At 46.9% G+C, this 15,436-nt stretch overlaps 1 protein-coding gene across 1 annotated transcript in view; it reads right to left on the bottom strand.

Annotated features, from left to right (window-relative positions):
* The window catches only part of LOC129703604 (endothelin-converting enzyme-like 1), an 86,953-nt gene extending 72,528 nt beyond the window's left edge, over nucleotides 1-14,425 (bottom strand). The window contains exon 1 of the mRNA XM_055646204.1: nucleotides 13,265-14,425. Within this exon, the coding sequence (XP_055502179.1) occupies nucleotides 13,265-14,017 (753 nt within the window). The 5' untranslated portion in view covers nucleotides 14,018-14,425. The remainder of the gene's footprint in view (nucleotides 1-13,264) is intronic.
* Nucleotides 14,426-15,436: the final 1,011 nt, after the last annotated feature.

The following is a 15,436-nucleotide window of genomic DNA, read 5'->3' as shown; positions in this document are numbered from 1 at the left end:
GAGTAATGGTTGATGGCTGTTTGTCAGGTTGGAGGCCAGTGACTAGTGGGGTGCCACAGGGATCTGTGTTGGGTCCACTGTTGTTTGTCATGTACATCAATGATCTGGATGATGGTGTGGTAAATTGGATTAGTAAGCATGCAGATGATACTAAGATAGGTGGTGTTGTGGATAATGGAGTAGATTTTCAAAGTCTACAGAGAGATTTAGGCCAGTTGGAAGAGTGGGCTGAAAGATGGCAGATGGAGTTTAATGCTGATAAGTGTGAGGTGCGACATCTTGGCAGGACAAATCAAAATAGGACGTACATGGCAAATGGTAGGGAATTGAGGAATGCAGTTGAACAGAGGGATCTAGGAATAACTGTGCACAGTTCCCTGAAGGTGGAATCTCATGTAGATAGGTTGGTAAAGAAAGCTTTTGGTGTGCTGGCCTTTATAAATAAGAGCATTGAGTATAGAAGTTGGGATGTAATGTTAAAATTGTACAAGGCATTGGTGAGGCCAATTCTGGAGTATGGTGTACAATTTTGGTCGCCTAATTATAGGAAGGATGTCAACAAAATAGAGAGAGTACAGAGGAGATTTACTAGAGTGTTGCCTGGGTTTCAGCAACTAAGTTACAGAGAAAGGTTGAATAAGTTAGGTCTTTATTCTTTGGAGCTCAGAATGTTAAGGGGGGGACTTGATAGAGGTCTTTAAAATGATGAGAGGGATAGACAGAGTTGACGTTGATAAGCTTTTCCCACAGAGAGTAGGGAAGATTCAAACAAGAGGACATGACTTGAGAATTAAGGGACAGAAGTTTAGGGGTAACATGAGGGGGAACATCTTTACTCAGAGAGTGGTAGCTGTGTGGAATGAGCTTCCAGTGGAGGTGGTGGAGGCAGGTTCGATTTTATAATTTAAAAATAAATTGGATGGTTATATGGACGGGAAAGGAATGGAGGGTTATGGTCTGGGTGCAGGTAGATGGGACTAGGGGAGAAAACAGGCCATCTCAGCACGGACTTGTAGGGCCGAGATGGCCTGTTTCCGTGCTGTAATTGTTATATGGTTATATGGTTCCAACGGGTCGGCCTACACTTGAACCCGATTGGAACCAGACTCCTGGCAAACCGTATAACCAGGGACGTAGATCGAGTTTTAAACTAAATAGTGGGGGGGGGGTCAACAAATTGGAAGTGTAATGGTGGAGTTAAAGGGAAAGAGAGTGCAGGAAAAGTAACAAAAGTCTCCCAAATCAATGGGACAGAAAGTTGAAGAAGGGGTAAGAGAGTGCGGTCAGGCAAAATGGGGACCAGTGTGAGAAGGGAGGTGGATACCGATTTAAATATGTTGTATTTGAATGCGTGTAGTATGAGAAACAAAGTGGATGAGCTTGTAGCACAGTTAGACATTGGTAGGTATGACCTTGTGGGAATTACAGAGACGTGGCTGCAAGAGGATCGGAGCTGAGAGCTGAATATTCAGGGTTATACGTCATATAGGAATGACAGGAAGGTGGGCAGAGGGGGTGGGGTAACGCTGTTGGTTAGGAATGAAATTCAGTCCTTAGTGAGGGGTGACATGGGATCAGAAGATGTAATTGTGGATGGAGCTGAGATTTATAAGGGTAAAAAGACCCTAATGGGATTTATTTACAGGCCCCTAAACAGTAGCCAGGATATAGGGTACAATTTACATCGGGAGATAAAATTGGCATGTAAAAAAGACAATGCTATGGTGGTCAAGGGAGATTTCAATATGCAGGTAGACTGGGAAAATCAGGTTGGCACTGGACCCCAAGAAAGGGAATTTGTAGAGTCCCTCAAGATGGATTCTTAGAGCAGCTTGTAGTGGAGCCTACCAGGGAGAAGGCAATTTTGGATTTAACGTTATGTAATGAACCGGATTTGATAAAGGAACTCAAGGTACAGGAACTATTAGGAGGTATCGACCACAACATGATAAGTTTTAATCTGCAATTTGAGAGGGAGAAGGTGATATCGGATGTGACGGTATTGCAGCGAGCAAAGGGGACTATAGAGGCATGAGGGAGGAGTTGGCCAAAGTTGTACTGAGCTGAACGAAGTGCAGTTTTGGTCTCCTAATTTAAAGAAGGACATTCTTGCTATGGAGGGAATGCAGTGTGGGTTCATCAGGTTAATTCCCGGGAAGGGGGCATGACATATGATGAAAGAATGAATAGACTGGGCTTATATTATATTCACTGGAATTTACAAGGATGCGAGGGGATCTTATAGAAAAATATAAAATTCTTAAATGATTGGACAAGCTAGATGCAGGAAAAATATACTTGATGTTGGGGAAGTCCAGAACCAGGGGACACAGTTTAAGAATAAGGGGTAGGCCATTTAAGATTGAGATGAGGAAAAACCTTTTCACCCAGAGAGTTGTGAATCTGCGGAATTCTCTGCCACAGAAGGCAGTGGAGGCCAATTCACTGGATGTATTCAAGAGAGAGTTAGATATAGCTCTTAGGGCTAACAGAATCAAGGGATATGGGGAAAAAGCAGGATATTATTAATGATAAGCCATAATGATCAGCAGGGTCATTCCGGATTATTCCCAGAAATTCCTGCCATTGCTGACAGTGGAACAGCAATGGCAGGAATTTCTGGGAATAATCCGGAAGATGTAGGATCTTTTCATTCCAAAGAGGAAGAAAGATTCTAGGGGGAGAAAGAAGGCGACCGTGGCTGACAAGGGATGTCAAGGACAGTATAAAACTAAAAGAGAAGGCGTATAACATAACAAAGATTAGTGGCAAACCAGAGGATTGGGAAGTTTTTAAAGAACAACAGAAGGTAACTAAAAATAAAATATGGGGAGAAAAGATGAAATATGATGAGAAGCTATCCAATAACATAAAAGAGGATAGCAAGAGTTTCTTCAGTTATATAAAGAGCAAGACGGGATGTTGGACTGCTGGAGAATGATGCAGGAGCAGTGATAATGGGGAATAAAGAAATGACAGAGGAGTTGAATAACTTTTTTGCATCGGTCTTCACAGTCGAAGACACCAACAACGTGGCAGAAATTCACGAGAGTCAGGGGTGGAAGTTAGTGGAGTGGCTATTACTAGGGAGAAGGTGCTTGGGAAGCTGAAAGGGCTGAAGGTGGATAAGTCACCTGGGCCAGATGGACTGCACCCTAGGGTTCTGAAAGAGGTGGTTTTAGAGATTGTGGAGGCATTGATAGTGATATTTCAAGAATCACTAGAGTCAGGAGTGTTCCAGATGATTGGAAATTTGCAAATATTACCCCGCTGCACAAGAAGGGAGCAAGGCAGAATAGTAAGAACTATAGGCCGGTTAGTCTGACTTCGGTGGTTGGTAAGATTTTAGAGTCCATTATAAAGGATGAGGTTACGGAGTTCATGATAAAATAGGATAAAAGTCAGCGAGGTCGCAAGGTCAGCAAGGTTGAAACGTCGCCTATTTCCTTTGCTCCATAGATGCTGCTGCACCCGCTGAGTTTCTTCAGCATTTTTGTGTACCCTCTGTCAATTTATGTTCATTCACGATCTATGTTCATTCACCGTCTATGTTAATTCATGGTCCATGCTCATTCACCGTCTATGTTCAATCATTTAACACCTTACTGCATGGCATTCATTTCTCAGCCACACCACCTGCAGCCAGTTCCATTCACTGTTTCTTCACTCACCTTTCCACACACCCACACTTGGGGAAACATCTAATTAGAGAGCTTTATCTTTTAAATATAAAGTTAACCTGATGTCCATGGCACACAGTGATAAAGAGAAGATGCCCCTTGGCCAATAATTACCCTTCAATCAGCAAATCTCTCAGCAGAAACAATGCTTTGGGGCTCAACACCTCCCTGTGTGCCTGGGTCCTGGACTTTCTCACCGCCAGGCCCCAGGTAGTCAAGATGGGAGGGAATACATCGAAGTCCCTCACCCTGAGCACAGGATCGCCCCAGGGTTGCGTCCTCAGCCCCCTATTGTACTTCCTGTACACACATGACTGTGTGGCTAGGTTCAGCTCCAATTCAATAATTAAGTTTGCTGATGACACTGTGGTGGTGGGCCTGATCTCAGACAATGATGAGAGGGCCTACCGGGAGGAGGTGGCTGATCTAGCACTCTGGTGCCAGGAGAACAGCCTCCTCTTGAACATCACAAAAACGAAGGAGCTGATCATGGACTTTAGGAGGGCACATCATCCGAGGACGTACACTCCATTGAGTATAAATGGGGATCCTGTGGATAGGGTGAACTGTTTTAAATATCTGGGAGTCCACATCTCTGAGGATATGACATGGTCATCACACGCCTCAGCACTGGTGAGTAAGGCAAGGCAGCGCCTTTACCACCTCAGGCAATTGAGGAAATTCAGAGTGTCTCCGAGGATCCCCAGTGCTTCTACGCAGCGGCGGTGCAAATCATCTTGTCCGGGAACATTACCATCTGGTTCGGGAATTGCTCTGCCAAGGACAAGAAGGCTCTGCAGAGAGTAGTGCGTTCGGCCGAACGCACTATGGGAACTTCACTCACCCCCCTGCAGGAACTATACACAACAGGAGGTGCAACTCCAGAGCAAACAAAATCATGAGAGACCTCTTCCACCCCTGCAACAGACTGTTCCAGCCGCTACGGTCAGGCAAACGCCTTCGTTGCCATGCAGTGAGAACGGAGAAGTTGAGAGGTTGAGAAGGAGTTTCTTCCCAGAGGCAATTCGGACTGTAAACGCCTTTCTCGCCAGGGACTAACTGTACAGAACGTTTTTCCTTCTATTATTTATTATGTAAAATAATATGTGTGTTATGATTGTGTTTATAATTTGTTTGGTTTTGTTGTTCCGCGAGCATTGCCACTTTCATTTCACTGCACATCTCGTATGTGTATGTGACAAATAAACTTGACTTGACTTGACTTGACTTGGCTTTGCGTTTATGGAACGCAATCTTGTAAACGGCTGCTGCATTTAGTGTAAAAAATCAGGAACACATTTCAGAAATAATGAACTGCTGTAAAGTAGCTTGGCTTTGTCTCAGAATATAAAATCATAAGAAATAGGGGGAGAATTAGGTCATTCGGCCCATCAAGTCCACTCCGCCATTTAATCATGGCTGATCTATCTCTCCCTCCTAACCCCATTCTCCTACCTCCTCCCCATAACCTCTGATCAAGAATCTATCTATCTCTGCCTTAAAAATATCCGCTGACTTGGCCTCCACAGCCTTCTGTGGCAAAGAATTCCACAGATTTACCACTAAAGAAATTTCTCCTCAGCTTCTTCCTAAAATAACGTTCTTTAATTCTTATGAGGCTATGACCTCTTAATGAGGCTATGACCTCTAGTCCTACTCTCCCACTAGTAGAAACATCCTCTCTACATTCACTCTATCCAAGCCTTTCACTATTCTGCTTCAATGAGGCCCCCCCTCATTCTTCTAAACTCTAGCGAGTACAGGCCCAGTGCCGACAAACGCTCATCATGGGTTAACCTACTCATTCTCCATACTCAATACCCTGACTGATGACCGCCAAATTGCCAAAAGCCTTTTTGACCATCTTATCTACCTATGACTCGACCTTCAAGGAACCATGCACCTGTACTCCTAGATCCCTCTGCTCTACAGCACTACCCAGAGGCCTACCATTTACTGTGTAGGTCCTGCCCTTGTTTGACGTCCCAAAATGCAACACCTCACACTTCTCTGTATTAAAGCCCATCAACCATTCCTCCGCCCACCTGGCCAATCGATCCAGATCCTGCTGCAATCGTTCACAACCATCTTCACTATCTGCAAAACCACTAACTTGTGTATCATCAGCAAACTTGCAAATCTTGCCCTGCATGTTCTCATCCAAATCATTGATGCAGATGACAAACAGTAACGGGCCCAGCACCAAACCCTGTGGCACACCACTAGTCACAGGTCCCCATTCTGAGAAGCAACCTTCCACCATCACCCTCTGCTTCCTTCCATGGAGCCAATTTGCTATCCATTCAGCTATCTCTCCTTGGATCCCATGCGATCGAACCTTCCAGAGCAGCCTACCATGCAGTACCTTGTCGAACACATTACTACACATCATCTACAGCTCTGCCTTCATCAACTTTTTTGCTCATGTCTTCAAAATAATCAATCAGATTTGTGAGACAGGACCTCCACGTACAAAACCATGCTGACTGTCCCGAATCAGCCCTTTCCCATCCAAATGTCTGTATATCCTATCCTTCAGAATACTCTCCAGTAACTTTCCAAATACAGATGTTAAGCTCACCGGCCTATAGTTCCAGGCATTTTCCCTGCAGCCCTCTTAAAAAGAGGCACAACATTTGACACCTTCCAATCCTCTGGCACCTCTCCTATATTTAAGGACGACTCATAAATTTCAACCAGGGCTCCCGCAATTTCCTGTCTAGTTTCCCGCAATGTCATCGGATATATCTGATCAGGCCCCGGACATTTGTCTATCTTCAAAAACGACAATACCTTCAGTACTTCTTTGACAGTACCACTGACTGCTCAAATGACACTTCCAGTGACTGCCCCTATTTCCTCCAGCCTACTGTCTTTCTCCTCGGAAAATACAGAGGAGAAATACTCATTGAGGACCTTGCCCATCTCCTGTGGCTCCACACAGAGGTGACCGCTTTGATTCCTGAGAGGTCCCACTCTCACCCTAGTTACCCTTCTCCCCCTAATGTATTTATAAAATCTTTTGGGATTGTCTATGTTTCTATGTTTTGGGATTGTCTTTTATGCTACCTGCCAGAGCTATCTCCTGGCCCCCTTTTGCCATTCTGATCTTTTTTAGTTTGCTCCTTAGTTTGCTCCCGAAACTCCTCCAGGTTGCACTTGAACACAGCTGCCTATACCTGTCCCATGCATCTTTCTTGTTTTTGACTAATGTCTCAATTTCCCTTGTTAGCCAAGCTTCCTTACGTTTGCCTGCTTTGCCCTTCACTCTAACGGGGATGTGCACATTCTGAGTTCTCTTCAGTACACTTTTAACAACATCCCACTTGGCCAATGTTAATTTCCTCTCAAATAACCTGCTCCAGTTAACTTGAGCGAGACCTTCTCTCATACCCTCAAAGTTGGCCTTACCCCAGTTGAGCATTTTAACATGTGGACCCTCTCCGTCCTGATCCATAACTATCTTAAACCTAATCGAACTGTGGTCACTGGACCCAAAAGGCTCCTCCACATACACTTCATTAATTTGCCCTTCTCAATTTCCCAATACTAGACCCAGCGTTGCCTTCTCACGTGTGGGGGCCTCGACATACTGTTTAAGAAAACTCTCCTGAACACTTTTGAGGAATTGCACCTCATCTAAACCCATCACGCTATGATTTTCCCAGTCTTTATTGGGAAAGTTGAAATCCCCTACTACAACAACCCTATTTGACCTGCAGCTGTCTGTAATCTCCCGGCACATTTGCTCTTTTAATTCCCGTTGACTATTCGGGGGTCTGTAGTACACCCCCAACACAGCAATTCGTTCTTCCCCCGCACAATTAAAGCATGGAATAATCTCCACCCAACTATAGTTACCCAACCAGATGCAACTAAATTTAAAGTAGCTCTTTCTTCCCAATAACCCTTTCTGGCTTAAGCCCCCCCTCCACCACCTCCAGTTTAAATTCCATTTGGAATATTTTGGAGGACCAAGAAACCAAGAACCAAGGTGATCATCCCTTTCTTGTTCCTCAGCTCCCCCCATATAGCCTCACTAGACGAACCATCCGTAATATCACCTCTGAACACAGCCGTGACATCCTCCTTAACCAACAATGCAACTCCCCCTCCTCTTTTTTCCTCACCCCTGTCTCTCCTGAAGCTCCTGTACCCCAGAACATTGAGCTGCCAGTCCTGCCCCTCCTGTAACCAAGTTTCAGTCATGGCTACAACATCCCAGTGTGTGTCCAAGGGTCTGTTCTTGTGTTGTGCTGGTCTACATTCGAGTCATATTAATACCAAGAGCCAATTCTTATTTTATTATATAAAGAATCACTGGACTTAGACCTCTCCTTCCAACTGGGACCTGCGCCCTTTCCATCCATCCTACAGCAGGGCAAGCAGAACAGCACACATTGCTTAATAAAGACCTCAGTGTCTTTGAGCTATGCTTGGAGACCTTTTAGGAGTTTATATACTTATGAAGGGCATGGAGAGGGTGGACAGTCAGAAGCTTTTCCCAGGGTAGAAATGCTAGAGGGCATAGCTGTTATGTGATCAGAAAAAAATATAAAGGAGATGCGCATGGCAAGTTGTTTTTTACACAGAAGTTGGTGAGTGCCTGGAGCACGCAGCTAGTGAGTGAGTGAGTGTGTGAGTGAGTGAGTGTGAGTGTGTGGGGGGTGGGGGGAGGGGGGGGGAGAGACAGTTGCGATTGTGCGATTTTGGTGATTAAGAAGCTTTTGGTGTGGAAGAAATGAAGAGATGAGAATTATGTGCAGGCAGATAAAATGTAGTCTTGGTATCATGTTCGGCAAAGACATTGTGGCCAAAGAGCCTGTTCTTGTGTAGGAAGGAACTTCAGATGCTGATTTCAACCGAAGATAGACATAAAAAACTGCAGTAACTCAGCGGGACAGGCAGCATCTCTGGAGAGAAGGAATGAGTGATGATTCAGGTCAAGACCCTTCTTCAGGCTGAGAGTCACGGTATGAAGAAGGGTCTCGACCCGGAACGTCACCCATCTTTATTCTCCACAGATGCTGCCAGACCAGCTGAGTTACTCCAGCACTCTGTGAAACATCACCTATCCATGTTCTCCACAGATGTTGCCTGACCTGCTGAGTCACTCCAGTATTTTGAGCCTGTTCTTGTGTTGTAATGTTATATGTTCATTTAAAACAAATCTATTTTATTTCAAAATTGTTTGTCAGCATAACAATCTTTCAAAACTTTAAACTTCAGAGATACAGCGTAGAAACAGACCCTGCGGCTCACCGCGTTGCGCCAACCAGCGATCACCCCATAGGGGGGTTGCACGCAAGGTCACTGGAACATAGGGCTTGATGCACAGAGCCGCTCAATCCATCTGGAGGACATCCGTAACTTCCGGTATATGTTATTAATGCAAGAAACGCATACTTTCCTACCTGTTAAAAACCGCCAAAATGTTTAATTTTTGCGCTGAAAAAAATTGTGGAAGTCAGGGTAAGTGTGAGAGACATGTACCCAACTTCAGAATTCCAAAAGTGAAGCGAAATGAAGGTAAAGAGAAGCAGAGCTGAAGGGACCACAGCAGATAAAGTGCTTGGCGAACATTGGCTGTGCAGATATCGGAATTGAAATATTGGGAATTATCGCGTTTGCTCACTGCTTTTCATCAACAGTAAGGCATTATTTGTGTTTTTTTCTTGATTCCTTTGGAATCTAAAAAGTCTCAGAAGTGATCAATCTGGCTGTAATTTTTTCTTCAGATGCGTTTTCATTTTGTATGTAAAAACCCACTTGAGAACCATGGCCGATTTTTAAAAAATTGCAGCCAGATTTATCACTTCTGAAACTTTTTAGATGCCAAAGGAATCAAGAAAAACCACAAATAATGCCTTAGTTGATGAAATGCAGTGAGCAAACGGCCAACGTTCGCCAAGCACTCTGGTTGTTGTTGTCCCTTCAGCTCTCGTTTCTATCTACCGTCATTTCTCCTCACTTTTGGAATTCTGAAGTAGGCTAAATGTCTCTCACGCTTATCCCGATTTCCATAATTATTTACAGCGCAAAAATGGACAATTTCAGCGGGTTTTAACGGGCCCGCTACGCTGGAAACAATGGTAAGTGCCTACCTGCAGTTCATCGCGTGTACTCCACTTGGAGTAACGTAGCAACAGTACGGGTCATGGGTCGTGACCCGACTGCCGTGAAACCTCCCTATACACTAAAACCATCCTACACATTAGGGACAATTTTACCGAAGCCAGTCAAACTACAAACCTGTACGTCTTTGAAGTGTGGGTGGAAACCAGAGAACCCGGTTAAAACCCACACGGTCACAGGAAGAACGTATATAGACAGCACCCGTAGTCAGAATGGAACCCGGGTCCCTGCAGGCAGCAACTCGAACCGCTGTCCTACCAATGAAGGCGACAACTTGCTCGTTGTCCCTGGTTGGCGGCGAGGATGGCAAGGCCAGCGCCTGATGGCCATCACTATTTGTGGCCATGTGATGCAGCAGCGTGGATGTGGACAGCCATGGTCGCCGGAGATCTGCCGCCCGGCAACCCATGGCGTGGGATAGCTTCGCGGCCACCACTCCCGAGAGGTAGCCTCGTATTCCAGAATGTATAGGATGGCTAATTCAGTAGCTGGCGCAATGGGATTGAAGCCCATCTTCCCAGTCACACTGTTAGTCCGACATGAATAACTCATCTGCCGAAGGCAACGGATTTCATATCAAATCAATTACAATCTACTCTTCAGTTTAGCTAACACTTTTATGTTGTGATTTATTTTCCTGTTTATTCGCTTTTCATACTTGAGTATATTTTATTTCGGCATTAGCGCGTTTAAAATAAAGTGCCCAGTGATTCACTTCACCGGCGGTGAGTGGTGGCGGTTATAAATTATTTTTAAAGGCTTGTCTTCCGTAAGTGGCAACATGAAGCTAGATATTTATGAGATAGGAATAAAGAAGAAATAGCGGGGAAAGGTTTAGTCGGATGCGGAACATGTTCCGAGGTGCGAGCCCGGTGATTTGTGGAGAGTTTATCCTTCAGCCTGGCGGAGCCGGGACAGCGACACCGAGATGGGCTCGGTCTAGAGCCATAGAGAGTCAAAGGGTCACTGGTCATTCTACAGAGGGTGCGGGAAAAGGTGCAAGGAGGGACCACAACAGGGTCACCAATGGTCAAAGAGAAGAACAGACAACTCGGGACAAGTGATGAGTCGCTCCCGGGGCGGAGCAGGTTGTTGCCGTGACGGGGGGGGAGACTATTTCATCCACGACATTTGTACCTGGCAGAGTTGGTATCTTGCAACCGAGGGATGTGCCACGGGTGGGGAACGTCAGTCAAATGAAAAGCCCAGCGTCTGTGAAGAATCTTCGGCATAAATGACAAATTAAAAAACAGAGCACAATAAAGAGAGGAATATGATTTGTTGCAAACACCTCGGCCGATATTCTGTTGGCGGAAAAGATCACCATATCCAATATCTGGTAGTGTTTCTAAAAGCGGGAAAGAAATCACAAAGCCGAAATTTATTTACTTTAAACTGTGCGTCAATTCCACACAGATCCGTGTCATACCGCTTGTGAACTATTTTGTTACACTTATTTATAGGAGCAACGAGAGCCTTCTGCAGTTGTACAGGGCCCTGGTGAGACCATACCTGGAGTATTGTGTGCAATTTTGGTCTCATAATATGAGGAAGGACATTATTGCTATTGAGGGAGTGCAGCGTTGATTCACAAGGTTAATTCCCGGGATGGCGGGACTGTCGTATGCTGAGAGAATGGAGCGGCTGGTGCCACAGTTTAAGAATAAGGGGTAGGTTTTAGAACGGAGACGAGGAAAAACGTTTTCACCAGAGAGTTTTGAATTTGTGGAATTCACTGCCTCAGAAGGCGGTGGAGGCCAGTTCACTGGATGCATTCAAAATAGAGTTAAATAGAGCCCATAAGGCTAGCGAAATCAAGGGACCTGGCGAGAAGGCAGGCAAAATTACAGCACATGGCATTGGTGGTAGGATACTGACATGTATAGAAAATTGGTTGGCAGACGGGAAACAAAGAGTAGGGATTAACGGGTCCCTTTCAGAATGGCAGGAAGTGACTAGTGGGGTACCACAAGGGTATGTGCTTGGACCGCAGCTACTTACAATATTCATTAATGATTTAGATGAAGGGATTAAAAGTAACATTAGCAAATTTGCAGATGACACCAAGCTGGGTGGCAGTGTGAACTGTGAGGAGGATGCTATGTAGATGCAGGGTGAATTGGACAGGTTGGATGAGTGGGAAGATGCATGGCAGATGCAGTTTAATGTGGATAAATGTGAGGTTATCCTCTTTGGTGGTAAGAACAGGAAGGCAGATTATCTGAATGGTGTCAAGTTAGGAAAATGGGAAATAAAGCGAGATTTGGGTGACCTTGTTCATCAGTCAATGAAAGTAAGCATGCAGGTACAGCAGTCAGTGAAGAAAGCCAATGGCATGTTGGCCTTCATAACGTTGAGTATAGGATCAAAGAGGTCCTTCTGCAGTTGTACAGGGCCCCACTGAGACCACATCTGGAGTATTGTGTGCAGTTTTGGTCTCCAAATTTGAGGAAGAACATTCTTGCTATTGAGGGTGCAGCGTGGGTTCACGAGGTTAATTCCCGGGATGGCGGGACTGTCGTATGTTGAAAGAATGGAGTGACTGGGCTTGTATTCACTGGAATTTAGAAGGATGAGATGGAATCTTATTGAAACATATAAGATTATTAAGGGCTTGGACACGCTGGAGGCAGGAGACATGTTCCCGATGTTGGGGGAGTCCAGAACCAGGGTCCACAGTTTAAGAATAGGGGATAGGGAATTTAGAACGGAGATGAGGAAAAACTTTTTCACCCAGAGAGTTGTGAATCTGTGGAATTCTCTGAAGGTAGTGGAGGCTAATTCTCTGGATGCTTTCAAGAGAGAGTTAGATAGAGCTCTTAAAGATAGCGGAGTCAGCCGTGATCCCATTGAATGGCGGTGCTGGCTCGAAGGGCCGAATGACCTACTCCTGCACCTATTTTCTATGTATCTATGTATTTCACAAACATTAAATCCTTGTCTCCGGGAGCGGTGGCGGGATGGGGACTGATCGCTGGCTGGGATGCGGGAGGTCGCGGCTGCGCGACTCACCCACTCGGTTACCACACAGACTGGAGACTTGAACAAAACACAGCGGGCAAGGCAGCGTCTTTGGAGGAAATGGTCAGGCGTCGTTTCTTCAGTCTGAAGAAGAGCCCCACCCCGAAACGCCGTCTGTCTATTCGCTGCACAGACACTGCCTGACCCGCTGAGTTCCTCCAGCATTTTGTGTTTTGTTTAAGATCCCAGCAGTTCTGAGGCCAAACCACTGTCAGTGTCTGAGGCCAAACCACTGTCAGCGGGCAACAGCAAGAGAGTGGTTCATGGTACAGACATAAGCGGGTAGACGCTGCCACTCCCACTGCCCGTTGACCCAGGGTTGTCCCAACACTGTGACCCGGCGACACCTGTTCGGCATTGACCGAGTCCCGCGTCGGTAAATAATGCCCACAACCTTCCCCGTCCTTTATAAAGTTACCAAGACTTACTCTGATCACGTTCCGCGAAGAGTTGCTGTCGTCCACGTTGACACTGAGTGAGAAGAAGGCGGCGGTGCTGTACAGAGCCTGGCTTCTGTAGAGCAGTTCACGGAAGCGGCCGTCAGCGCCGTCCCAGCCGCCGCACTGGCCGATAATGTGCAGCAGAGGCCCGGCTCCCAGCCGCTCGATCTCGCCCAGGTCGGTGCAGGAGCGGTAGAACTGCTTCACCTTCCTCTCGGCGGAGCGGCGGTGGGGCCGGCGCACAGGTTGTGTGAGGAGCCGCTGTAGTTTTTGGCGGTTGTTGTGGGCGATGGCGGCGACCGTGCCGTAGCTCAGGGTGTCCTCAGGGATGGCGTGTCTGCTCAGCCAGCCGCCGCACGAGAAGCTGTAGAAGTCGCGGCACGGGTCGATGCTGGCGTCGATGTTGCTGGCGATGAGCCGCGCCGCCTTGGCGAAGCCCCCGCGGCGCCCGCCTTCCTCCCGGCAACCGGCGTCGGACGCGGGCCACAGGTACTTGAGCAGCAACATACTGCCCAGGATAACGCACAGTCCCGCCGCAAACACCAGCGCCGACAGCAGGCACACCTCCCGCCGCTTCCAGCCGCCGCCACCGCCACCGCCGCGCTGCCCGCCCCGCTCCAGTCTCCGCGGACCCAGCTGCAGGTTCAGGCCGCTGTGTAGCGTCCCCGAGCTCAACCTGTTCACGTACTTCACCTCCTGAAACTCATCGTAATGGGCTGTCAGCGAGTACGTTGTCTCCATCGTCCCCACGAACCGCGCCAACTCCTGGGTAGCAGCCGACACACAACTTCGCGCCGGGACAGGACAGGACAGGGGTCCGGGCTGGGCTGGGGTCGAGAGAGGGTGTCCTGGCGTTGTAAGCTGAGCCGGGCTGGTCTGGTCTAGGAGAGGGGGTCCTGGCGTTGTGAGCTGAGGCGGGCCGGGCTGCAACACCTGCCAGTCTCGCTGCAGCGGGTTAAATACTGAGCGCAATGGTTGACATCCCTTCCATCTGGCACCAAATGTGACGAGATCGGCGTCTCACGGCGACAGCGCGGGGCTGGCACCAACATCGGCTCCGTACCGTTTTAAAAATGTACAAACCCCCTCCGGCGCCACTTTAACACCTGACAGGGGTAGAATCGCGAGCTTACAATTTGAACCAATTGATCGCGTAATTGTTTAAAGTGTGCACGAAATATTTTAGAAAATACTCACCGAGCGATTTCATTCGATAGCTTCACGTTGTCAGGTAGATTCTTGTTCTCATTGACTCCAGTAAGACTTTGTGAAAAGGGACACAGAGTGCTGGAGTAACTCAGCGGGCCAGGCAGCATCTGTGGAGAACATGGATAGGCAACGTTTCGAGTCGGACCCTTCTTGTGAAGTGGGGAACATTCAAGTGAACCGATAGCAACAAGTATCGCATTTATACCTAGAACATCGGTCACTTGTGGAACGCTTCGCAGCGAATTCTAACAATTATCAGTGTAGTAAATACAGAAAATAAAACTTTAGTGCTCCAAGCGATCATTGTTTTGGAGGCATTCAGACGAAAGGCAATCTGTAGCTGTAATTATGAAAATGGCATGCATTATTCATGGCCCGCCATTGTAGTCGCGTTAATTGTTTCTGGTTAATTGAGTATTCCTTGATTTAAGCGAAGCCGCCAGCGGTGACCCGAGTGGACCTGTTCACATTAACTCCTGTTAATAACTGGTTGCAGCAACAGTTTGAGAATGAGAAGAGGTTTTGGAGTAAGACTTGAGAGGAGGAATGAGCGACGGGAGAGTGGAGGGAAGATAGACACAAAATGCTGGAGTAACTCAGCGGGTCAGGCAGCATCTGTGGAGAGTAGGAATGATTGACGTTGTGGGTCGAGAGCAATCTTGATCTGATACGTCACCCATTCCTTCTCTCCAGAGATGCCGCTATATTTAAGAGGGAGTTAGATGTGGCCCTTGTGGCTAAAGGGATCAGGGGGTATGGAGAGAAGGCAGGTACAGGATACTGTTGGATGATCAGCCATGATCATATTGAATGGCGGTGCAGGCGCGAAGGGTCGAATGGCCTACTCCTGCACCTATTTTCTATGTTTCTATGTCCCGCTGAGTTTATCCAGCACTTTGTTTTTTTACCCCTCAAGATTCAGCTACTGAGGTTCCGTGTGTCTACTGTAAT

The sequence above is a fragment of the Leucoraja erinacea genome, chromosome 14 (genome assembly GCF_028641065.1).
Source record: "Leucoraja erinacea ecotype New England chromosome 14, Leri_hhj_1, whole genome shotgun sequence".
In the NCBI taxonomy this organism is placed as follows: Eukaryota; Metazoa; Chordata; class Chondrichthyes; order Rajiformes; family Rajidae; genus Leucoraja; species Leucoraja erinaceus.
The sequence above is the reverse complement of the archived record's forward strand: the minus strand, read 5'-3'. Positions and strand labels throughout refer to the sequence as shown.